Genomic DNA, 25,078 nt, shown 5'->3' with positions numbered 1-25,078 from the left:
GTCCGTTAAATTTCATCCACAACGTGACACTTTTTTATTATTTGGAATGTCAGTTTTCCATCGAAAATAATTTAAGAGGTGATGTTCGAATAAATAATTTGTTGGAAGCAATATTACTTGGGCCTTGAGTTTTGGGTTGGCCCAAGATCTACACTTTTTTTTGGGGGGGGGGGGGTTCAAACACAACCTGAGGTGAATGAATATGTGTTAGGGGGATTTCTGTCAAAATTTTATCACAAATATACAACCATAAATAATTCTTTGATAAAAAAAAACTGGCTCCAAGTCTGCGGCATGCAAAAAGATATAAAAAAATGTTCGATTAAAATTGGTAATAGAAAGTTTGGAGAAAGCAAAAGTTAGATACAGTATGTGGATAAAAATAGCTAGAAACTATTATTAGGTGAACATTTTTTAAGTAAAACGTTGTTGTTTGTTGTTTTATAGAATAAAAAGTTTAGAGATGAGTGATGATGACAAGAAATAATATGCGAATATGCCCACCGACGGGAGAAAGACACGTGTACGGCTAAGAAAGCTTTGTGAAGGAATCCTAAACTTAAAAAAGAAGAAAAGAGATGATCTGAGAGAGTCTATGAGTGAGTGAGATTGAGAGAGACAAAAAAAAAAATGAATATTTTGCTTTCTGGATAAGCCGTTCTCCTCGTGTCCACGTGGCTTATGAGAACGTGGGACCTACTAATCTATATGACTAAACCTATCCACTCATTCTCTCTATCTACGTTGTTTTTTTTTTCCTTGTACGTTCGTCCTTTTTTTTTTTCTTGTCCTAACAACAAATTGTGATGCTTTTAGTTTTAATATTAGGACATAGAGATTAGTTTGAAGATCCTGTCTTTTTAATATATTTGAAGATTAATCATACAAAATAAATAAATGAAAACACTTATTAGTGTAAGATATGACATTTGTGCTCTTAGCAAAAAAGGAGAGGCACAATAATATTTTTCTTTCTTAAGATAACATTTCAAAGAAAATTATATTAAAAAAAAAAAGATAACATATTTTACTTACTCATGGGTCTATATTCTACTACAAATATTTATTTTTAAGGTTTAGATTATTAAGTAAAAACAACCAATAGTTTTTGTTGTGGCCCTATCTATAAAACCAAAATCTGATTTTTCTTTTATGTGTAGGGATGTTAACTTTTTTTTCTTCTTATGATATCTTATTAAACTGATGTCATATTTTATTTTGTTTGTAACTTCTTTATATTTAGTCAAAGTTATGTATGGAACGCGTGAAGGGGCTATTAAATAACTTACAAATGTTGATAGTGTGATTATAATCTTGTGGCAAATAATATTCAGCCAATTGTTAACTATTTTGGGTGGAGGTTTAGCACTTGTACATCAAATACTCACACTTTCTTTGCTGCTTTTTTTTTTTTTTTTTTGTAGATATCCATCCTTATATAAATAGAAAAATATAAGAAAATATAAGTAATTATTTAGCATAAGACACATGGGATATTATATTTGTTGTGTCATTAAGATATACTTTGGTTTAAGATACTATATGTCATCATGTTAAAAAGAAAAGACAAATAAAGCTGTTTTAAAAAATATATTTATATAGTAAATTAAACTTTTGAATATTTAGATAGCAGCCTGTAATACATCTATTCAAAAAATTTATAGTACAAAAATAGCCATTAATAATTAATAGCAATAGATTATTGGATTTCTTACTTCAAGTAATTCAATAATTTCCCCAAAATAAATCTACTAGTGTAGACACGTTGCATTGACTATAAGTCAATTGTGAAATACGAAAAAGGAAAAAATCCACCAAGGATACACCAAATATTTCCGATTGCATATATAAAAAAAAGAGAAACATTAGGAGAAGCAAAAGAAAATTAAAATAAAAAAAAGAATTTATGTAATAAATCCGACCAGATAAACCAATATTATTGTCTTTCTTCCGCTCCTTGTCTCTCAATCTCTCTCTCAATTAGATTCTGTGCTTCTGCGATCAGCTAAGATCCGATCCGCCACCGTTTCAGAACTCCGATCAGATCCGATTCTAGATAAGCAAATCGGGTCGGGTATGACTCGTCGGTGCTCTCACTGCAATCACAATGGCCACAACTCTAGGACTTGTCCCAATCGCGGGGTGAAGCTGTTTGGTGTTAGGCTCACCGAAGGTTCGATCCGGAAAAGTGCAAGTATGGGTAATCTTAGCCATTACACGGGTTCTGGATCGGGTGGGCATGGTGGAACCGGGTCTATTACTCCTGGTTCTCCGGGTGATGTCCCTGACCATGTCCCTGGTGATGGTTATGCTTCCGAGGATTTCGTTGCTGGCTCTTCCTCTAGCCGCGAGAGAAAGAAAGGTTTCTCCTTTTTTTAAAAAACAAATATCAAATTCCAATTTTTGTGCGAATCAATTCAATCATCCGTACAATCCGTGGGAAATAAGTTTATCTTGCATCATAGTCGCTTAAATTGCATTATGTAACCAGAGTTTGATGTGTGTTTATTGCAGTTCCGGTGAGGAATTTGTCTGATTGAATGTGGATTTGTGTGTTTGATTTGGTTTTCTCTTTAGGAACTCCATGGACAGAGGAGGAACACAGGATGTTCTTATTAGGTTTACAGAAGCTGGGAAAAGGCGATTGGCGAGGTATCTCAAGGAACTATGTGACTACAAGGACACCTACACAAGTTGCTAGCCATGCTCAGAAGTATTTCATCAGACAATCCAATGTGTCTCGTCGCAAAAGACGTTCTAGTCTCTTTGATATGGTTCCTGATGAGGTTAGTTTCCTTCCTTCACTCAAAAACACTTATTTGATCGGTCTTATGCACATTTTTTTATATATCATAGTTAGAGATTGAATAATTCGTAAGGGACACTTTGGCTTGTCTTCTACATTTCGATATGAAACGAGAATTACAAAAATAGTTCGATTTTGTAAATAGAATATACTTTAGGGTACTATTTTGCAGCTAATCTTGGTTAAACAATTGAATAGAGAGATCGGACTCGTCTAAATTTAAAAAGCATGGAACTTTAAGCCCCTTTTGGGGGTCTTGAAATGCAATTCTTCTTCTATATGCTGCTTATGCATCTGTTAATTTGTCCTTGTAGGTTGGAGATATTCCGATGGATTTGCAAGAACCGGACGGAGAGAACATTCCTGTGGAAACAGAAATGCAAAGCGCTGACTCTGTTCATCAGACACTTGCTGCTCCTAGCTCCCTTCAAGCACCATCAATCGTGGAAATTGAAGAATGTGAATCCATGGACTCCACAAACTCTACCACCGGGGAACCAGCCGCAACTGCTGCTGCTGCTGCTTCTTCTTCTGCTTCCAGACTGGAAGAAACTACACAACTGCAATCACAACCACAAACGCAACCGCAACCACAACCACAACCACAACCACAACCGCAACAACAACTACCTGGCTCATTCCCGATACTCTATCCAACCTACTTCTCACCGTATTACCCGTTTCCATTCCCAATATGGCCTGCTGGTTATGTTCCTGAACCACCCAAGAAAGAGGAAACTCATGAGATTCTCAGACCAACTGCCGTGCACTCCAAAGCCCCTATCAATGTTGATGAGCTTCTCGGTATGTCTAAGCTTAGCCTTGCAGAGTCAAACAAGAATGGAGAATCCGATCAGTCTCTTTCGCTGAAGCTAGGTGGCGGTTTATCTTCAAGACAGTCAGCATTTCACCCAAACCCTAGCTCTGATAGTTCGGACATCAAAAGCGTGATACACGCTTTGTAAAAGGATCTTTGGAAAGTGACTGTCTAAAATGGCAACTTGATGGAAGATCTCTTGTCTCTGGGGTTGGGGTTGGGTTGTTACAGGTTAGTTCTTGGTTTACAGTAACTTAAATAAGATTTGCTTTGTTAGGTTGTTTAACTTGGTAGGATGTTTTTTTCGTTCAGCTTTGATCATTAGGGAGAAAAGAAAAAAAAAAAAAAAAAAAAAAAAGGGAGAAAAACAAATTATTATTTTTTTTGCTTACATTTCTTTATATTTTGTATGTTTTATTTTTGACTCTAGGATGCGTTAATTTCCGTTTAATGTGTACTAAAAATTAGAATTTATTAGTTTTGAATAAATAAAAAGACAGTTTGCTTATCCTCTGACCACACTAACCGGATTGAAAACGTAAATTAAAAATCAAGCCGAACCGGTTTCAACCGGATTCTAGATTCTGCTCGCAGCTTTGAGTAAGCTGACTAATACCAAAAAGACAAAATGGGCTTAAGTTGTACAAAATGATGGGCCTCAAAAAACTTAATTACGTGTCAAAATCGGGAGCGTTAAATTTAGGGCGATGAGAATCGAGAGTGTTCCCGCGTTCACCACCGACTGACTTTTTGGATAAAAAGCCCTAAGTAAAAATGGAAAAAGTAACCGCGGTGATATACGCCGGTGGCCACGTGGCACGTAACGCTCTCTTTTCTTTCCATTCGTCGTCGTGTCGATATTTTTGTCCCCCTTTAGGTGTTTCCCCTTCACAAGGCGCGATTTGAGTCGCCTCGCATTTCAAACCCTTCTTCTCTCCGGCATAAACCCCTTTGCTCTCTCTCTCTCTCTCTTTTGCGTTAAAAACCCTACTTTCGTCTTCAGCTTCGTAATCAGCGATGCTTCCACACTCGTACACCGTCGATTCGCTTTCGCAATCTCAAGACCTAGCGTCGGCTATACTCGCAGCTTCTACGCCGCCTAATATCTCCGATGCTTGCTCTTCCGTTGAATCGTTTCTACAGTCGCACACGCCTGATCAGTGTCGTCATTTCTTCTCTGTTACATTCCCGAGTTTAATCTGTAAGATCTTCGGCTTCGGCGACACAGCCGCCGCATCCCCGGCACAGTCTTCGTCGTCGCCGCCGAACGGTTGGATCGATTTAATCTCGGCGGCTAACGATTTGGATTCAGCGGAAAGGGTCTTCGCTTTGTTATCCCCTAGTGGTATACTCATGAGCTCAATCTTTGCTGTTGATAAATTGTCTCTTGTTAAGTACGTTTTCCCGACGGAACGTTTACCGGAGTATGCTCGGTTCATGCTCTCCAGCGAGAAGGATCGAACTGCGTTATCTAATCTTTGCCCCTTTTTGAAAGGTAAGATTGAGGAGGATTCACTTCGGGGTTCATCTTATGAAGTTAGGCTTAATGTTTTCGAGTATTACATGTTTTGGCTCTCTTATTATCCGGTTTGTAGAGGAAACAGTGAGACTTCTGCATCTGTGGTTCCTATCCAGAAGAGAAAGGTGTCTAGGCTACAGAATTGGACACATATCAAAGGTTTTCCTGGTAGTAGTACTAATAAGCGTGATTCAGATCAGAAATTGGAGTGTAATCTCTACTTAAGGCTTCTTTACTCATATCTGAAAGCCTTTGTTCCTGTTTTCGACTTAAATGCTCACCAGCCTTATCGTAGCTCTCTTTTGCATTACGGATATGGGTATGATGTGTCAGTGATGACAAAAGCTGAGTTCTTGGTGAATGTCTTCTTGCATTATTGGCTGGTTGAGAACGACTTCTCACCGTTTCCGGTTGTTACGGCTAAATCTTTCGGTGTGGCTCCTCCTTTCCGTTCTGCTGTGGAGGAGATTCCACCTACTTGTGGGTTGGAAGAAGTAGTGAAGTTGCTTGTCAAGTATCTGAATTTGAGCTGGGTTACAAGTGGTGTCGGGACTGAAAACTATGTTGAGTATGGCGAGAGCCCCCGGTGGAAGACACCGACTTCAGGATCGTCATTCCATGTTGCGAATTTGAACCTTAGGCCGCTCACTTCCTGGAATACCCATTTACAGAGGCCGCTCTATCGTTATATACTGAGGAGCTTTTTGTTCTGCCCTACAAGTGGAAGCTCAATGAAGAAGGCATCTCAGGTGTTCTCCATCTGGGTTATGTACCTGGAACCATGGATGATCAGTTTGGATGATTTCTCAGATCTTGAAGCTGCTTCCAATGGATCTGTAAAAGATGTGAAACAGGATGAGTCTTATGAATCACGCGTTTGTGGATACACGTCTTTGTGGCAGAGCTATGTGATATCCAATTATCTCTACTACAGTTCTCTGGTCATGCATTTTATTGGCTTTGCGCACAAGTTCCTTCACACAGATCCAGAAATAGTAACTCAGATGGTTCTAAAGGTTTGTTACCTAGCTTAAGCTATTTTTCTAAAATTCATGGATTTATCTGTTGGAAAATGGATTGCAAGACTTCTGTTTTTAAATACTAATATGACTGAATGGTTCTATTGTGTCTCTCTAAATAGGTGATGAGTGCATTGACATCGTCAAAAGAGCTTTTGGTTCTGATGAAGGATATTGATAAAGCCTTTCACTCCAAACAAACTGGACCTGGAAGTTCAAAAGTGAACGAATTGTCTAGATTTGCTCCATCTATCCGTGAGAAGTTGAAGGTATGCCTATATTTTTCCTCAACACCATATTTGTTATCTGTTCTCTGGGCTCTCATCATAAAAAAGGGAATCCAGTTTATTTCATCATAACATCCTTGAAAAGTTCAACAAAACACTGTAAAATCATTTTTTTTCACATAATTACACAAACTCTATACTGACAAATCATGTTTAACTGCTTGTGGAACTTCAGGATTGGGAAGATGGGTTGTGTGAGAGCAACGCTGATGGTTCATTCTTACATGAAAACTGGAACAAAGACTTGAAACTCTTTAGTGATGGTGAAGATGGTGGACAACAACTGCTTCAGGTTAATGTCTTCCTTTTATAATATTCTACTGTAGTGATAAGTTCGGAATAAAAAAGGTAGAAGATTAATAAATTTGTTGGATGATATCTAGAAATGTGCTTATATATAGCTCTGTTATGAAATGATACAGTTGACAAAGTTATGGATAACCTTCCCGTTTACTTGTTTCGCTGTTTTTAGCCTTCTATCTGAATTAACTCTGTTGCTTGAATATTAGATGAATTTGCAGTTATCGGCCATGTTATGAGCTATTTATTTTTGAGGACTCGTTCACGTAGATCCGACATTTGTTTATCAGTACCCTGGTTGTATCAATAAGCCATCAGAATCCCTGAGCACACATCTGCACGTTTGTTTACTTGTATCCGATACTCTACGTTAGTTTATATGATTCTAGAATCCCTTAGCTCATTAGGGCGAGTGGAACTTAAAACATGTAACTTTACTGAAGGGGTTTTTGTTCTTTGCATTTGCAGCTATTCATACTGCGGGCAGAAGCCGAACTGCAAACTGTATCCGAGAAAAACGTCACAGAGTCCCTTAAGTGTGTAGATTCACTGAAATCAGCGGTTTCAAACTTCTTTGGCGGGCATGTCATAAAACCAATCGCCTTTTCCCTAGAGCCGGACCGTCCCCAGAAAAACCGTGACGAGGTGTTCAAGCCACGTGGTGCTGGCAACCAAATAGCAGGCAGTGTGAAGTACAAAGGGGACTGGATGACACGTCCCATATCAGAAGACGAGGTTCGATGGATGGCTGAGCTGCTAATCAACATCTCTATCTGGCTCAATGATCGTCTGGGGCTAAACCAATCCGAGACCAATAAAGGCAAGAAAGAGAATCCAGAGTCGGTGTCGTACGTGGACGTATCAGGGGAAGATGTGAGAAACATTACCGGAGCTGGAGATGCTGCGAGGATGTTGTTCCGAGGGATGATGATGGTATGTGGTATGGTGTTGCAGCTGATGAAAAGATTTGGGATTCGAGTCAACCTCCGGGTCATGGCGTCCAAAAAATTTCTGATGCTTTTGTTCCTCTATATATTGTTTCTTGGACTCAAAAGGATTGTAACTAGAATAATTTGGTAGTGTCTTTTTTACTTGTTTGAAAGCTCCAAGGAAATAGACCCTCTTAAGTCGCAATGAGGGTTTTGATAGGATATGCAAAGCTTATTTACGAAACAGGGACTTAAAGTTTTTAGCAAGGTTGTTTGCTAAAGTGTTCAAACTTCAAAGCATCATACCTTGACAGGCAATCCTGATGAAGTTGTTCTTTAGGTAAACCCTTTGAGTTTTTTTTTCGAATACGGTATGATGCAAAATGGCACAATTGTCAGATAGCTCACATCACACAAATTGCATGACACTACTCTCACACAGGTACAATTGTACAAAAGGCCATCTTTTACTTGGGAAATTCCACATGTATCGCTGCCAGTTAACTTGATTGCAGCAGGTGTTTCACACCGTACTAAATTACTTCCATATTTTGGATTTGGCTTAGTATACCATATTTTCTGAAGGACTACCGTTCTATTTCTTGCTGCAATGTGTTGTATAAGGTAGTCTCCAAGATTATTGCTAATCATTTGAAGGTTATATTGCCTTCATTCATTGCTCCTAATCAGTCAGCGTTCATAAAGGATAGGCTTATGATGGAGAACCTGTTGCTTGCTTCAGAATTGGTGAAGGACTATCACAAGGAGTCCATCTCCCCTCGGTGTATGATGAAGATTGATATCTCCAAGGCCTTTGATTCAGTGCAATGGCCTTTTCTTATCAACATCCTCAAAGCTATTAATGTCCCCGCGGATTTCATTCATTGGATAGAACTTTGTATTTGCTCTGCTTTTTTCTCTGTGCAAGTCAATGGGGAGTTAGCTGGTTATTTCCAAAGCAAAAGAGGCTTGAGGCAAGGATGTTCTCTATCCCCTTATCTATTTGTCATTTGTATGAATGTCCTGTCCCTAATGCTGGATAAGGCTGCTACTGATCACTGCATTGGTTATCATCCTCGCTGCAAAACAATGAACCTCACACACCTCTGCTTTGCTGATGATATTCTCATCTTTACTGATGGGAGCTCACACTCCATAGCGGCGATTCTAGCTGTTTTTGATAGGTTTGCCGCTGTCTCGGGCCTCAGAATAAACCTTCAGAAATCCACGCTGTTCATGGCTGGTTTTTCAACTCAACATCAGCACGACATCCTACAGCACTTCCAGTTCTCTGTGGGCTCACTCCCTGTTCGGTACCTGGGACTCCCTCTCCTCACCCGTTCTATGACACATGCTGACTATCTTCCTCTTCTTGAGCGTATTCGTAGTCGTATATCCTGCTGGACTGGTCGGTTTTTGTCTTTTGCGGGTAGACTTCAGTTGATAAAGTCGGTATTATCTAGTCTCACCAATTTCTGGTTCTCTGCTTTCCGTTTGCCGAAGCGATGCCTTCAGGAGATTGATAGTCTCTTCTCGGCTTTCTTGTGGTCTGGTCCGGCTCTAAATACAAAAAAGGCCAGAATCTCTTGGCTTGACGTATGTAAACCAATGCATGAGGGAGGGCTGGGGCTTCGTCGTCTGCAGGATACGAACACAGTGTGTATTTTGAAGCTCATTTGGCGACTAGTGTCTGCTAGTACCTCTCTTTGGGTCAACTAGGTTCGAAGGAACTTGATCCGCACTGGTTAGTTTTTCTCTGTCAATGAGAGGAGTGTTGGTGGATCATGGATGTGGAGGAAGATTTTGAAATACCGTGACCTTGCTGCGAATTTACATAAAAAGGAGATATCTTCGGGCACTGACACTTCATTCTGGTTTGATGTTTGGAGCCCTATTGGTCCGCTGTTTGCTCAACTTGGGAACCGGGGTAGTATTGATATGGGGATCCCACAGAAGAGTACTGTGGCAGAGGCCCTCTCGCATCGACGACGACGGCATCGTATTGATATTCTGAATCAGATTGAGGATGCTCTTGACTCTATCCGCCACTCAGTGCAACCTCAAGGTAGTGATCGTCCACTCTGGAAACAGAGGAATGGTTCTTTTAAGAGTATATTCGCTTCCTATGATACTTGGTGTTTGATAAGGCAACCAAACGCTCCCTGTGCCTGGTCTGCAGGTGTTTGGTTCACTCATTCAACAACTAAGTACGCCTTTATAGCTTGGCTTGCTCACCATAATCGGCTCTCTACTGGTGACAAGTTAGTTCAGTGGAATGCTGCTGCAAATGGAGATTGTGTTCTCTGTCAGGGTTGTGGGGAAACGAGAGAACATCTTTTTTTCTCCTGCTCCTATTCCTCGAACGTGTGGTCTACTCTTGTTCACAACTTGCTGGGAGCCCGGTTCACCACGTCTTGGACAACATTGGCTTCTCTGCTCGTGGACTCTTCTACTCCTCGCCTACCCCTGTTTGTCCTGCGGTATGTCTTCCAATCCACTATACACAGCCTATGGCGGGAACGTAATGCTCGAAGGCACGGAGAAGCTCCTATTTCGTCATCCACCCTTTGCCGCTTCATCGACAAGCAAGTCCGCAATCGTTTGCTCACACTGACCTCCACCTCTGGCTATGAGAATGGACTCCAGCTCTGGTTTCGAAGTCATCCTCTCCCAACCATATCAGTCTCTTAAACTTTTCGGTTGTTAAACGGTTGTTCTAAAATGTAAAACCAACTTTGGACCACTGTTGTTTTTTGGTGAATATAATTTAACATTCATACAAAAAAAAAAAAGTATGAAATTGTGTTTTGTGTATTTATTGTATTAGGTGTATTTTGGATTAGGCATCGGACACGACTTTTCAGAAAATGAAATAAACACATTTACATCGTCAGATATGTCTGTCTAGACGTTGATAATAATAGAGAGATTAATAACTGAACATAAAATTGGTTACAGATACTGAAAATTATTCACATACGTAAATGTGATTTGTTTTTCAAATCTTCTACTTATTAATAATAATAGAAAAATAATTGAATAATAAAAACAATTAGAGATAAAATACAACATTAATTGAAAATAAAAGCAATTAAATACAAAACCCTAAAATCTTCGACTTATTAATAATAATAGAAAAAATAATTGAATAATAAAAATAATTAGAGATAAAATACAACATTAATTGAAAATAAAAGCAATTAAATACAAAACCCACACTGATCGTCGCATGTTATGCATCGAACAGTGGGTAACAGCTTCCATTGTCCGGCTTTAGGGTATCAGAGACCCTAGATGCGATTAGTAATGTGGTGTGTGGGAATTAACAAATATGGCATCCCTCCTTCATTTGTGAACTCCGGTATCATTATTTGGTGCAATGAATAGAAAGTTTGTGGTAGGTTGCAAGATGAAGATTTTTTTCAACCATTATTAAAATTGGAAGAAAAAAAATTCTTTGGAAAAAAAATTCACAGAAATAAAGTTTACAAATGGCAAAGATTTATGTATTATAGGGAGGAAAATTATCAAAAAACATGAATTTTCAAATTTAGAACAAGAAATTAGCAACTTAGAAGCAAATTAAACTGCTTTCATCAAAAAAATTTGGTGATTAAAATGCAAAGTTGATAAAATTTCCAGATTTTTCAATCATTATTGAAAGTTGGAGATTTTTTCAACCATTTTTAAAAGTTGAAGATTCTTTTTTTTCATTTAAAGAAATTGCTCAGCACAAAAATGGCTACAATTTAGGTATTATAAACAGAAAATATTAAAAAAACATGAATTTTCAAATTTGGAACGATAAATTATTAACTTAATCAACAAATGTTGGTGATTAAAATGCAAGGTTAATTAAATTTCCTAATTTTTCAATCATTTTCGAAGGTTGATGATTTTTTCAACCATTTTTTAAAGTTGGAGTCTTTTTTTTTAGTTAAAAAAAATAATTCACTGTAATAAAATTTATTGCTCGTCACCGAAATGACTAATATCGAGGAATTGAAACAATAAAGAGCGTTTGGTCTAGTGGTATGTTTTAGAACCTGCCTATATCAACACGAATTGGTGGTTCACATGTTTTAGAATCCTGCGTATATCAACACGAATAGGTGTTTCACATGTATCAACACGAATAGGTGTTTCACATGTTTTAGAACCCTGCCTATATCACCGATTCGTGTTGATATTTTTTTTAATTCCCCATTCATTTTCTTTTTTAATTCCTAAGGGGCATTTTCTGGTAATTTACAAATATGTCCCATACCTCCATTAGAAGTCGAAGTCTAAAATTATAATCTAGGCTCTATGATTTTGGCGGAGACGTGTCTTTGCTTGTTAAAGCCCAATAAGAGTAATCCACGTCATATATAGACACGTGTCATCTGATGATAATAAGATCCAGCCATCAGCAAATTTCATCGGTGGTTTTGGTCGTGGAGTCTCGCCGACTGTATATGAAAGACTCCGAGCACCTCTCTCTGACTAATTTCGAAATTGACCGGAGAATTCGTCGTCTGTCGTCTTGATCTGTCCCGAATTTGTTAAAAACTCCCCTTTTCCAGAGCCAATCTTCACCACCATGGCCGCACCGTTCTTTTCAACTCCATTTCAGCCTTATGTCTACCAGGTTGACTACTTCAACCATGTCACTGTGATTTGATTGTCCATTGTAATAAGTAGGACTTAGAGAATTCTAATTGTTGATTTGTTGTATAATTTTACTTGGATTCGTTTTGCTTATGATCTGTGATTTTATTGACAATTTGATATTATCAATCATGTTTGATGCATTGCAGAGTCAACAAGATACAGTTACACCTTTCCAGATTTTGGGAGGTGAATCCCAAGTTGTTCAGGTTGATTGCTTAGTGTGATCTTCACATTTTGTGGCTATTATATATTTATATCCTTCTTACCAATCTAATGGTCGTCTGTTATGTTGGCAGATTATGTTAAAGTCAGAGGAGAAAGTGATTGCTAAGCCTGGTATACTTGTTCCCCCCTGAATAAGAAGTTCACTTTTGTCTATTCAATTTTGTAAGAGACTGTTTTCACCTAAAAATTTGATTTTGGTTGCTGCTTGTAAAGCTTCCATGTGCTACATGTCTGGTTCCATCGAGATGGAAAACACTTACACTCCTGAACAAGAAGTTGGAGTTCTTCAGTGGCTTTTGGGCAAGAGTGTCACCAGCGTGCTTCTTCGTAATACCGGCCAAACCGACGGCTTTGTTGGTATTGCTGCACCTTATTTGGCTCGGATTCTCCCGGTTTGTACCTTTTAGCTTTTCTTTTTCTATATCATCACCTCAATCATACATGTAGATTTAATTCATGATTGTTTGTTTGTGATATTTGGTTATTTTTTTTCTCCTGTAGATCGATTTGGCAATGTTTGGAGGTGAGATCTTATGCCAGGTACGTAGAGTCTTTCTTCCTAAAATGTGGACGCTTTAACTCTCGGTTTCTTTCCTCATTCAGATCAAGCTCCTATAGAGTTGTGTGACCCCTTGTACGTCTTCTTGCTCTCTGTAGCCAGATGCATTCCTTTGTTCCGTCCATGATGTGGAGGTTGTCAACGGAGTTGACCAGAGGGCAAGAAACATTGTTGCCGCTGGTGCAGAGGTTAAGACGGACAATACTACTTGGCATTGGTTTCTAATGCCAGTATCTACACTATAGTATTCTTTACCAATCCCACAAATTCATTTTTCTCACAAAATTGTTGTTGCAGGGGTTTCTAAGACAACGCCTATCTGGACAAGGTCTTGCTTTTATCCTCGCAGGTGGCTCAGGTGAGAAGTTTTATCCCAATGAAATGCTGTTACTGTTCAGGGCCAAAAATAAATAAATAAAACTGATACTACAATCCCCTTCCTAAACATATATGTTAGTTGTACAAAAAGTTCTGGAGGTAGGAGAAGTTCTTACCATTGACGTGTCTTGCATCGCTGCTCTCACTCCCTCGGTCAACGTCCAAATCAAATACAATGCTCCTTTGAGACGAGCAGTATTCGGGGTACATAATTTACACTCTTCCATCACATATATATATATATATATATATATATATTGTTTAAATTGTGAAGAAGTTTGGAGGATTTTTGAATTGTTCATAATCTGTTGCTATCTTTCAACATCGAAAAGGGTGATAACGTAGTAATGGCGACTCTAACGGGGCCAGGCATTGTCTTCATCCAAAGCTTACCGTTTCATCGGCTCTCGCAGCTTATCGCAAGGTAAACCGACCAACAACAATCCAAAATCTTTCCTTTTGTGTAACAAAATATATGTTTGTTTTTCAATATATATAAGTTTTGAATGGTGTTTTTTTTTTGTGTGACAGATCGGTGACATCGCCAAACATGAGAGAAAATCCAAAATTGTTGATACAAATAGCGATATTTGCGTTCCTGGCATACGCTGTGATTCTCTCATCGTTGATCTTAACCGAAGTTTGAAAGCATAGAGAGAGAAGAAGAAGAGATAGAGGTGCTTTTTTTTCAGACCAAAAAAGTAACGATGTAACTGTTCAAATTAGCTCTTTGGAAAAGGAATATGATAGATACAACAACAACAACAACAACATACACAGCTCTAGAAAACCATTTTCTTTTCGTTTACTACTAGTGGTGGTGGGTTCAGAGTCAGACGTGTTATTTTGATATATTTCCTTTTAAAAACGTAAATAATAAATAGGAATTAAAAACAAATATGGGTTTCTTTCTATTTCTACTTTGCAACAAAGATGCATACCATCGTATCTCTCTCTCTCTCTCTCTCTCTCTCTCTCTCTCAAATTTTTGGTGGGTTGTTTTCCTTTCTCGTCCTCATTAACTCTAAGAAGCTTCACGTTGATTTGACAGGAGGAGTTAACTTGAAAATAATCAAGGATATACCCTGCCATGTACTTCCTTAACTGACATGTCACTATATATGCCTCTACCTTTTCTTACTGTTACAATGGCAGGATCAAAAGATGGTAAAGATGTTCTTGACAAGAATATAAGACCTTAATATAATATTCAGATAGATGGGATGGACTGGCTACATCTCTGAGGACCTTGCTCGGATGTGTCCAGTAGAAAAATATACAGTGAAATGTCTCAAAAGTGAAAATATTAAGGTCCTTTCCCTACTTTCATTTCATCACTTTGTTGGTTTCTTAGTTTGGTAGCTTCCTTCTCGGACTGTCCAGGGTCGACCTTCTATGATCAAGGATTCCTTGCCGAATTTTAATGCCCTAGAGGTAGTCACACTAGAAAGTCTTCGTTCCTTGAATAGTTGTTATATTGATACTGAAGTTCTCTTCTCTCACCGACCTTGTTATATTGTGTGTAGTGAAGTTATCCTAGTGACATCTAGGTAGTCACTACAAGGTATTCGTTTGCAATTTTTTTCTGTAATCATGTCCCTAAAACTACCGAGTTAAGTAGCTAAGATAGATCTTTTAAGAATCAATATGTATGTGCAGCTGCCCTTAATTTATGGCGAAATGGATGACCAAAATGCTGCACAAATTAAATGATATTGGTTGGTATCCCCCTTGACGAACCACACTTGAAGAATCGCCTGTCTATTCATTCTCTTAAAGACAGAGAGAGAGTGAAAAATGATCACAAAGCAGGCAAGCTTCTCATGTGCACAGTGGATCCTACCCGGAGAGCTAAAGGAAGATGAAGTCTGTGTCATCATCCTGTATGCTACTCAACTCTTCTCTTACTATTTCATTTTGAATATTTATATGGAAACAGAGGAAACAGAGTGACTTACTTTCACGAAATTGTGAGTTACTTGTTCAGCCGGCTCTGCTTGAGAGTGTTTATAGAGAAGTTGAAGAGAACGATGTATAGGGCATTCGTTTCGTTGCTCTATGAATGGTATGCTGTTTTTCTTGAGGTCAAAGGATTAATGCGAAGAGTACATTCGGTTTTATCAGACTGGTCGTCTCTTTCTCCTTGCTATGGCATCTTCCTTTATGTTGCTCCTCTAGTTTTATAGTTTCCTTTCTTGTGCTGATTTGTTGCTCATCTCTGCTATCTATCTTTTGGAGAATTGTAGGAAAGCTAAACCATTTGACAGGTTAAAAGAGGCTCACTCATTGTTGTTACAAAGAAACTCTAAGAGGACCAAAGTATCATCCCTTGAAAAGGTGTATTTCTTAATATATAGGGAGGGTTTCTCCGCTGAGTTTCTTACTTTATGTTTGCATGATCAGGCTCAGGGGTACCATGCACATGCAAGCAACAAAAGATTTTCCCCAAACTCTGTCATCTTTGCAGAATAATTCCAGAAATAAGATCATTGACATAGGTATACATAACACTCTTCGCATACCAATCTGGTCTGTCACCTTTTGCAGGATAAAGAATGTTTCCTGTAAATTTTGAAAGATGCATATTGGTCTCTTTCTAATTGCTAGGTGAAGCAAAGACCAGATCAAGCTTGACAGCAATCCAGATTGTTGGACATGGGCTGCGCCCCAATATGCCACTCGGCCCAATAAGACGAGTTATGTGATTCCGGCCTGACGAAATTGACTGCAAGTCATTAGTAATCCGTAAAGGACAATCTCGGGAATTCACGGTGGGAACCCTAGAAAACCCTCGGTCTACAGTCCACTATATAAAGAAACAGTACTCACTGGAGAAAAGGGGGAGACTCGCGTACAATACCCCGAGAGCAATACTTTGCGTCTAAAGACTCTTGTTATTTTCTGTATAATTTCCGGTTAGCTTCCGAGCTCGTCGTGACTCACTTGTCAGTTCTCCTGTGAACTGACGAGCACGATCTTGACTCGTTTTAGTGACGACCTCACATCCTTATCGTTAATAAAGAACAAACTTCACTCTTTCCCCTAAAATCGATATTTATTTAGTGTTGTGCAATCCCCAGTACAAACACAGATGAAGTAATTAGTAGTTGTTCTATAAGGTACACCCTTGAAGTTTTTTTTCAAATACGGTATGATGCATAATGACACAATTGTCAGATAGCTCACATCACACAAATTGCATAATACTACTCTCACACAGGTACAATTGTACAAAAGGCCACCTTTTACTTGGGAAATTTTACATGTATCGCTGCCAATTAACTTGATTGCAGCAGAAGTGTTTCACACCGTACTAATTGCTCCCATACCATGTTTGAGATCAAGTTTTGGATTTGGCCTAGGAGTGCACTTGTAATCAGATGAAAATGATTTAAACAATGCCAAAAGTATGAAATTGTGTTTTGTGTATTTATGTTCATTTTTTTTTTTTTTTTTTTTTTTTTTTTTTTTTTTAAACAAAAGAATCAGCTCAGACGAGCCAATTAGGAGGAAAATTGTCTACAAACAAAACATGATGCGGAGACACACGCGCTTGGCGTGCTAAAGAATCCGCTCGTACATTAGCATTACGAGAAACATAAATCAAAGAGAAAGAAGAAAACTCCTCCATGTCGATCCGAATGTCGTCTAAATATGTTGCAAAAGCTGGCCAATCAGTTGGGGAAGACACCATATTCACCAAGTCGGAACAGTCGGTAATAAAAACCACATCCCGGAAGTCATGTCCAATCATACATCGCATCGCCCAGATGAAAGCTTCAACTTCTGCATGTAACGGGGATAAACTTCACCGGAAATTTGTCGCTCCAAGCACTGGGGGCGATCCTTCTGATGAAATACAGCACCATCCTGCACCAGCAAAAACATATGTCGCTTTCCAAGAGCCGTCAACATAACATCTCTGTCCCATAAATATCGTAGGAAGAGATAAACCCCTTATATACCCAGGTGTTAGACCCGTAGTAGTGGAGGGAAACTCCTCCCCCTCAACATCTACCTGAGCCTCCTGCCAGGACAAAGCCTCACCCTCCGCCACCCGGACAACCTCATCAGGGCGTTCAGCCTGGTTTTCAAAAACACGGGCGTTTCGAGCTTTCCAAATATACCACATCATCCAAGGAAAAACCTGAACCTGTGAACCCGGACTTATGGGATCTAGAAAATGATCAACATTAGCATATACAGAGTTCGTCGGAAAGAGTTGCGGCCCCACTGGTACATGAGCTAAAGCCCAAACTTGTCGGGCCGGTGGGCATAGAAAGATGGCATGATTTATATCCTCCTCCTCCATCCTGCACTGTGTGCAAACGACCTCACAACTCAATTCCCAACGACGCAAATTAGTCGATACCGAAAAACAACCCGATAAAACTTGCCACATAAAATATTGTAGTTTTGGTGGACATTTTACTTGCCAAACCCTAGCAAGAAGGGGAGTGATTTCTGGACCAGATCCGAATACCTGAAAAGGACCTTGGACATCCAAACATTCCGTCTCATACCCAGATTTTACCGTATATTTCCCAGTTTTAGTAAAGTGCCATCCTAAATAATATGCCTTGGAACAGCTGCTTAGAGGAATTGCCTCTATCAGAGCGACATCCACAGGATCAAAATGCTGAGTAAGCAGATCCTTTCGCCAAGAATTCGTTCGTCGATCAATCAAATCAGGTAACCGGAGATTTGGGTCCTTAAAAGGACCGTTACTTAAGGCTGGTCTCAAGAATTGAGCTGGAACCCAGGGATCAGACCATATCGAAATGGAGGTCCCTGAGCCAACCTGTATAATTAGCCCTTTTTCATGAGAGAGCGAGCAGATTCGATACTCCTCCACCCATACGAGGGTGAATAAGACCGTATTGGATCCATAGGATCAGAGTTCCGATAATACCTACTTTTAAAAACCCTTGCAAACAGTGAGTCTGGACAATCTATCAATCGCCATAACTGCTTAGCCAGCAAAGCCGTGTTAAAATCATCAACACTCTTAAAACCCAATCCACCCAACTGCTTGCTACAACAAAGCCTCTCCCAAGCGATCCAATGCATACCCCCTGCCTGACCATTCGTATTCCACCAGAAGTTTGCCACTGCACTAGTCAGTTTAGATGTGATAGTCTTGGGAAGACGATAACAAGACATCACAAAAGTCGGGACAGCCGTCGCGACAGACTTAATCATCAGACTTTCGGGACAGCCGTCCGACTCTGCAGACGATCCCGGACAAAGGAAAAAACCTTCGTTTTTAACCCCCCAAACTCTCAGGGATTCCCAAATAAGAACCTATACCGTCCTGATTGGTTATTCCTAGGACCCCCTGAATTTCCGTCTTTGCCATATCATATACCGTGTGTCCAAACTGAACAGAAGATTTTGCAAAATTAATTTGCTGCTCCGAGACCGCCTCATACTGTTTTAAAATATCCAAAACCACCCCACATTGTTCCTTATCAACCTTACAGAAAAACAGACTGTCATCCGAAAATAACAAGTGGGTAATTGGCGGGCACTTGTTTGCCACTGTAATACCCGTAATCCGCTTATCGGCCTCCGCCTTCCGAATATTTGCAATAAGGACCTCCGTAAATAAAATAAATAAGCATGGTGACAGCGGATCACCCTGTCTCAATCCCCTTTCCGGAACTATCAAACCATTTGGTTGACCATTGAGAAGAACCTTATACTCCACCGAAGAGACACAAAACATAAGCCAGGAAATCCATCGTTCCGCAAAACCCATTTTTCGTAGTAAAGCCTCTAAAAAACCCCACTCAACTCTATCATACGCCTTACTCATATCCGTCTTAATTGCCATAAACTTTCCTCTACAAGACTTATTCGTCCGCAATCCGTGAAACATCTCCTGAGCAATCAATATATTGTCCGAGATCAAACGACTCGGAACAAAGGCCGATTGTGTCTCCGAAATTAGACCAGGTAAAAGCACCTTAAGGCGTTGACACAAGACTTTTGAGACAAGCACCTAAACCCTAAACCCTAAACCCTAAACCCCACATTACACAAGCTAATAGGACGCAACTCTGTCATCCGTGTCGGTTTAGCCACCTTATGGATAAGACAGAGGTGCGTTCGATTTAAACTCTTATCAAAAACACCCTCATCAAGAAACTGATTGACCATAGAAACAAGGTCCGCTTTAACAACCGTCCATGCCTTCTGAAAGAACAAAGCAGTCATCCCATCCGGCTTTGGAGCTTTATCCGGGTGCATCATAAATAAAGCCCGTCTCACCTCTGCTTATGTAGCCAGGGCTGTTAACTGTTCATTATCCGCTTCTAAAGTTACCGCGTTGACCTCACGTAATACTTCCTCAAAATTATCAGGATTAATTGTAGTGAACAGTTCCTCAAAATACAAGACAGCCGTATCACAAATATCCGCATCATTCGTAGACCAAACTTCATGCTTTTTATAAAGCCCAACAATCCGATTACGAGACCGGCGCTGCTTAGTTTGTGCCTGAAAATACTTTGTATTTTTATCCCCCACCCGCTTCCAATGATTCCTACTCTTTTGATACCAATGAATTTCCTCATCCCGGTATGCCTCGCGCAACTGGGAATGTAAGTCCGACATTAACTCCGAAGCAGACGTATCATCAGCCTGAGCCACCTCCAGCTGCCGTTTTAGATACTCAATCAAAACCCTACCATATGGGGCTTGCGTTTTACGCCGACGGGAGATCTCCCGCCTACAATTCACGATTTTGTCTGTGAACTTTGGTGATCCGTGATCCCGGTCAGCAGCCCAACCAGACGAGATCGCCTCCATTAAACCCGTCTTACCAATCCAACGACGATCAAACATAAAACTCCGCCTTCCCCGTGGCCTCTTCGCTCGTACACTAGTCACGAGAGGCATATGATCAAATGCGATCATCGGCAAATATTCAGTCACCGTGTCCGGGAATAAATCATGCTAATCCTCATTACCTAAAGCCCTATCCAATCGACAACGGATAGGCTTCTTATCTCGCCAACCCCTCCAGGAGAGACAATCACCCAGATATGGAATTCCAGAAAACCACAATCCCGAATCATGCTGATAAAATCGAGAAAGGAAGAAGCGGGGCGTAACCTCCCTCCACGTTTTTCATGATTACCAATTAATTCATTAAAATCCCCAATTATAAACCAAGGTGTAGACCGAGTAGTACTTATCTTTGTCAACCGTTCCCAAACCAAGGCTCAGTTCTTGGGAACATGATCTGAACATAGACAAAAGTCAAATGAATAACACGCCTCTTAAAACGTGCTTCAACATCAATTAATCTATTTGTCTCCATTAGAATTAATCTATTTTTTTAATGTGTATTTATGTATCTATATATACATTTTTGAGACATTTATAAAATAAATTCTGAAGTTGGCACTTATTTACAGGCATGTCATTGACATTAAATAATTAATTTAATAAACAAATTAACTATACTTATATTTGATTTTTTATAGAAACTAAGTGTTTTAAAAAGTAGTAAACATAATCGTAAATGTATACAGATTTTATTTATTTATTTATAAGGAGGTGAGTGAAAAGGTATTGTTCTTTACAAATTTGAAAAACTGATTTGAGAAAAAATGACTTTTAACCTCACATATTATATTTTATTTTTCACGGTTTCGTATGATGATTTTTTGCGGATTTAAAATATTTGAACATGTTGTGTAATCCGTCTAGCATGACGGGTTTGGACTATAGAACCAACACTAAAACTATTAGTTTATTTCATATACTATAAATTTTTAGTCATAGTTTGGAAAATCAACTTATAAATTATTTAGTATATGAACTACAAAATATTACACATACTACAACACATTTTTAATATTCCAAAAAAAAATGTATACACATAAAAATATACACTAATATATCATATAGGCATATACCCCTGTTTAATTATAGAAAATAAAACTAGTTGTTTTAAAATTTTATATTCTATCTTATAATAAATTTAATGTAATTAGGTTATAACCTGTATAATACGTAAGAAGAACAAAAAACATTCTAAACAAAATTATAAATTAATTAGATAAAATTTAATATGACGACACTTTTTCTTTTTCTTACTCAAAACCGTTTTTTCTCCGCTCTCTCTCCAGAAGCAACTCTTCAGAAACCTTCCATATTCCTCCCCTTTCCGGCCGGCGCTGGCTTCTCCGGCGTCGGTCGGCTCTTTATTCTTTGCTTTTCCTTATTTGCATAGTTTTTTTTATTTCCAATAGTACTCGCCAATGATTTCCAAAACTATTTGGTTGATTTTAATCATCCGTTTACTTGTCCTTCTCTCCCTTTGTGAGAGTTTCTTTCCGACCACAATCCGGCCAGATCATCGGAGCAGTGGCGGTGATTTTCCGCTGAATTTTGTTTCAAGCGGTTTTCGTTGGTTCACGATTGAAAGAGATCCTCATCACCATCGTCAGATTTTTAACTCCGACGCAATCAAATCGAGGAACGGCTTTCAGTTCCAGATCTGGGATCCAGGCGGAACAAATTTTGGGGTAGAAGATTGCGATATGAATAACCGATTAAATTGCATCACTAACACTCGACTGCTTCTTCTCGGTGGGTAAGACCTTGTTTCTCCAATTATTGAAGAAGTTGACAAAAGTTGGTGATGGTGATATTATCTCCATCCTCTGGTCCGAAACTTCCACTTCATCGTCTATTTATTTGAGTTTTAGAGAAATTGGTTTCAAAATTAAGAAAATTACTCTTCTTGATGATGATGGTGGTGATTTCTTTTACCGGTCGGAAACTCTCCCTCTGTCGAGAAAAATCCAACATTTTTTTTATCTCTGGTATAATCTGAGACATGAACCATTCATCTTACATGATTGGTATTCTCTCTTTATTCGGATAAACCAGATTCAAGAGATTAGCTTTTTGTCTCGATAACATCGTTGATGAGAATGAGAGATATAGGGATTCGATGACATCTTACCTTTGCTTTATTCCGTTAAAAACCTTTTCAAATTTATTCCGGTGGCATCAGAGACATACATGGGTAAGAGGACTACATCTTCCAAAGGATTTCAAAGGAATCTTGGTTACTATGTACAGACAGTGGTGTTCTGATTGGCAAATATGGCATGCTCTATCAACCTTCAGAAGACAGATTTCAGATTCGTTTCAAGCAACAATTCAGTTTTTCCTATCAACTAAAGTTATGCCAAAAGCATTTTGGAGTCTCAGCTATATGCTGTTAGCCAATAAAAAGTATGTGAAAGGGAGACATAACATATCATATCTGTTAGCCTATAAGTATAAAGAAAGCATGGTTATCCTCCACTCTTTCATCGAAATTGTAATAATTTACTATATTTGCGTAAACGGTTGTTTTGAATCGATTCTGTATTTTATAAACATTTTCTGATATCAAGATAAGTTATTAACTTAAAATGAAGACAAAAATTTATTTTTGTCAACAAAAGTTGGTGATTAAAATGCAAGGTTAATTAAACTTCCAGACCTTTAATTCACTGAAATATAATTTATTGTTCATTAAATAAATAACTATTATCGAGGAGTTGAAACAGAAACAGGACGTTTGGTCTAGTGGTATGATTCTCTTAGGGTGCGAGAGATTCCGAGTTCAATTTTCGGAACGCCCCTTTCAATTCTTTTTTAAAATTCCTAATGGGCCAGGTTTCACTAAAGCCCAGAAAGGAGCTAATCAAAAGGTGTCATTAATAACATCAACTAAATCTCCACTGATCTTGACTATATTATTATAAGTTGTCTGATTTATTAAATCAACAAACAAACAAAGGAGGAGTCTAAGATTTGATGATTGTTTGTGTTAGTCTTCTTTCTCGAATTGGTACTTGGTAGTATTCGTGAAATACAAATGCTCAAAAAAAGAAATAAACAAAAAAAAAATGAGGTATATCAATATTCAAAACAGAACAAAATGGAAAAGTGGACTTATAATACATCTGATTGTTGTAAACTAGAGAATTTAGGGAGCGAAATCTCTTAGTCTTATTGATGAATGTCGAGGTTACAAGTATATATAATAGGAGTACAAAGGCTAAAGCCCATAAAGTAATCAAGTACATAACATAGGCCATGGGCCGTAAAGTAATGGCCGATGGGCCGTACATGCGCGGACCGGTATATGGGCCGAATGGCCATGTCCTAACGGACTGTGAGCGGGCCGGTCTATAGAGTCCACAAGTGTTTTACAACACTCCCCCTTGGACGAGATGACCGTGCCATGTTGGACGGGATCGCTGCAATGTGCTTAGGGGATGCTGCCTCATTAAAACCTTACCAGGAAAACCCAATGGGACAAAACCTTGGTGAAGGAAAAAGAGTACAACACACATTGCTCCCCCTGATCCAAACATCACTCCAAGTCCAGAAGTCTCCGCATTCCAATCTTGTGCGTGAGCTTCCTGAACGTCGATGTCGGCAATGCTTTGGTGAAGAGATCGGCTGAGTTGTCGCAGGACTGTACTTGCACCACTTGAACTTCTCCGGCCTTTTGTAGTTCATGTGTGAAGAAGAACTTCGGCAGTATGTGCTTCGTCCGATCTCCCTTGATGTATCCTTCCTTGAGCTGTGCAATGCAAGCCGTATTGTCCTCGTAGATGACGGTTGCTTCCTTGTTGTCTTCTAAGCCGCTATCCGTCCGAATATGCTGAGTCATAGACCGCAACCAAACACACTCACGGTTGGCTTCATGGATGGCTAGGATCTCCGCGTGATTTGACGATGTGGCCACAAGAGTCTGCTTCATCGAACGCCAAGAGATCGCCGTACCACCGTGCGTAAACACATAACCTGTTTGTGACTTACCGTTGTGTGGATTGGATAGATAACCTGCATCAGCAAAACCAACTAGACCATCTTTGTTATGGTTAGTATAAAATAAACCAAAATCAACCGTCCCTCGCAGGTACCGTAGGACGTGTTTAATACCATTCCAGTGCCGTATAGTTGGACAAGAACTATATCTTGCTAGGAGGTTCACGGCAAAGCATATGTCCGGCCTAGTGTGGCTAGCCAGGAACATTAACGCTCCAATAGCACTAAGGTAAGGCACTTCAGGTCCAAGAATTTCTTCATTGGCCTTCTTAGGGGCAAATGGATCTTTATCCAAGTTTAAGCTTCTAACAACCATTGGGCTAGTCAATGGGTGAGCTTGCTCCATATTAAATCTCTTGAGTACTTTTTCTGTGTATGCCTTTTGATGCACAAGGATCCCATTATTTTTGTACTCAAGCTGCAATCCCAAACAGAATTTTGTTTTGCCTAGGTCTTTCATCTCAAATTCTTTCTTGAGGTATTCTACAGTTTGGGCGATTTCCCCAGAGGTACCGAGGATGTTTAAATCATCCACGTAGACTGCTATTATCACAAATCCTTTGTTTGCAAACTTCTTTATGAATATACATGGACTGATTGGGTCGTTCTTATAGCCTTTCTTAGCTAAATAATCACTTAGTCGGTTATACCACATTCGACCACTTTGTTTCAGTCCATAAAGCGATTTGTCTAGCCTTATGCAGTATTGGTCTCGAGAACCACTTTTACCTTTAT

The 25,078-nt window shown here is 39.2% G+C and overlaps 4 protein-coding genes across 5 annotated transcripts; all 4 read left to right on the top strand.

The window, feature by feature from the left end:
- The first annotated feature begins 1,811 nt into the window (after positions 1-1,811).
- Positions 1,812-4,131, top strand: LOC104760153 (transcription factor KUA1). Its single transcript, XM_010483032.2, has 3 exons — positions 1,812-2,362; positions 2,578-2,786; positions 3,121-4,131. The coding sequence occupies exons 1-3, from the start codon at positions 2,077-2,079 to the stop codon at positions 3,769-3,771; spliced, it is 1,146 nt and encodes a 381-aa protein (XP_010481334.2). The 5' UTR covers positions 1,812-2,076; the 3' UTR covers positions 3,772-4,131.
- A 277-nt stretch (positions 4,132-4,408) lies between these two features.
- Positions 4,409-8,022, top strand: LOC104763005 (uncharacterized). 2 transcript variants are annotated; one of them, XM_087499381.1, is made up of 5 exons: positions 4,489-5,118; positions 5,219-6,158; positions 6,284-6,430; positions 6,624-6,740; positions 7,217-8,022. In XM_087499381.1, exons 2-5 carry the CDS (start codon positions 5,478-5,480, stop codon positions 7,826-7,828), a joined length of 1,557 nt encoding a protein of 518 aa, XP_087355507.1. In that variant the 5' UTR covers positions 4,489-5,118; positions 5,219-5,477; the 3' UTR covers positions 7,829-8,022. The 2 variants fall into 2 exon arrangements, with proteins under 2 accessions (XP_019095438.2, XP_087355507.1); XM_019239893.2 differs by having other exon boundaries at positions 4,409-6,158.
- A 1,443-nt stretch (positions 8,023-9,465) lies between these two features.
- Positions 9,466-10,368, top strand: LOC147921289 (uncharacterized). Its single transcript, XM_087499689.1, has one exon. The coding sequence runs from the start codon at positions 9,466-9,468 to the stop codon at positions 10,366-10,368; it is 903 nt and encodes a 300-aa protein (XP_087355815.1).
- Positions 10,369-11,761: 1,393 nt separating this feature from the next.
- On the top strand, positions 11,762-14,390 carry LOC104760152 (uncharacterized). The gene is made up of 10 exons (XM_010483031.3): positions 11,762-12,307; positions 12,477-12,536; positions 12,627-12,666; positions 12,769-12,947; positions 13,057-13,095; positions 13,213-13,302; positions 13,412-13,472; positions 13,572-13,696; positions 13,825-13,916; positions 14,024-14,390. The coding sequence occupies exons 1-10, from the start codon at positions 12,260-12,262 to the stop codon at positions 14,136-14,138; spliced, it is 849 nt and encodes a 282-aa protein (XP_010481333.1). The 5' UTR covers positions 11,762-12,259; the 3' UTR covers positions 14,139-14,390.
- Positions 14,391-25,078: the final 10,688 nt, after the last annotated feature.

Source organism: Camelina sativa, chromosome 18 (genome assembly GCF_030686135.1).
Source record: "Camelina sativa cultivar CO46 ecotype springtype chromosome 18, ASM3068613v1".
Taxonomy (NCBI): domain Eukaryota; kingdom Viridiplantae; phylum Streptophyta; class Magnoliopsida; order Brassicales; family Brassicaceae; genus Camelina; species Camelina sativa.
The sequence above is the reverse complement of the archived record's forward strand: the minus strand, read 5'-3'. Positions and strand labels throughout refer to the sequence as shown.

Bases quoted from the DNA above. Each gene is read 5' to 3' on its own strand.
- LOC104760152 (XM_010483031.3), top strand. From the start codon at position 12,260: ATGGCCGCACCGTTCTTTTCAACTCCATTTCAGCCTTATGTCTACCAG. The intron at 12,308-12,476 runs GTTGACTACTTC...GATGCATTGCAG, and splicing joins TTCAGCCTTATGTCTACCAG to AGTCAACAAGATACAGTTAC. The intron at 12,948-13,056 runs GTTTGTACCTTT...TTTCTCCTGTAG, and splicing joins ATTTGGCTCGGATTCTCCCG to ATCGATTTGGCAATGTTTGG.
- LOC104763005 (XM_019239893.2), top strand. From the start codon at position 4,641: ATGCTTCCACACTCGTACACCGTCGATTCGCTTTCGCAATCTCAAGAC. The intron at 6,159-6,283 runs GTTTGTTACCTA...CTCTCTAAATAG, and splicing joins TAACTCAGATGGTTCTAAAG to GTGATGAGTGCATTGACATC. The intron at 6,431-6,623 runs GTATGCCTATAT...GTGGAACTTCAG, and splicing joins CTATCCGTGAGAAGTTGAAG to GATTGGGAAGATGGGTTGTG.
- LOC104760153 (XM_010483032.2), top strand. From the start codon at position 2,077: ATGACTCGTCGGTGCTCTCACTGCAATCACAATGGCCACAACTCTAGG. The intron at 2,363-2,577 runs GTTTCTCCTTTT...TTTTCTCTTTAG, and splicing joins TAGCCGCGAGAGAAAGAAAG to GAACTCCATGGACAGAGGAG. The intron at 2,787-3,120 runs GTTAGTTTCCTT...TTGTCCTTGTAG, and splicing joins TTGATATGGTTCCTGATGAG to GTTGGAGATATTCCGATGGA.
- LOC147921289 (XM_087499689.1), top strand. From the start codon at position 9,466: ATGTGGAGGAAGATTTTGAAATACCGTGACCTTGCTGCGAATTTACAT.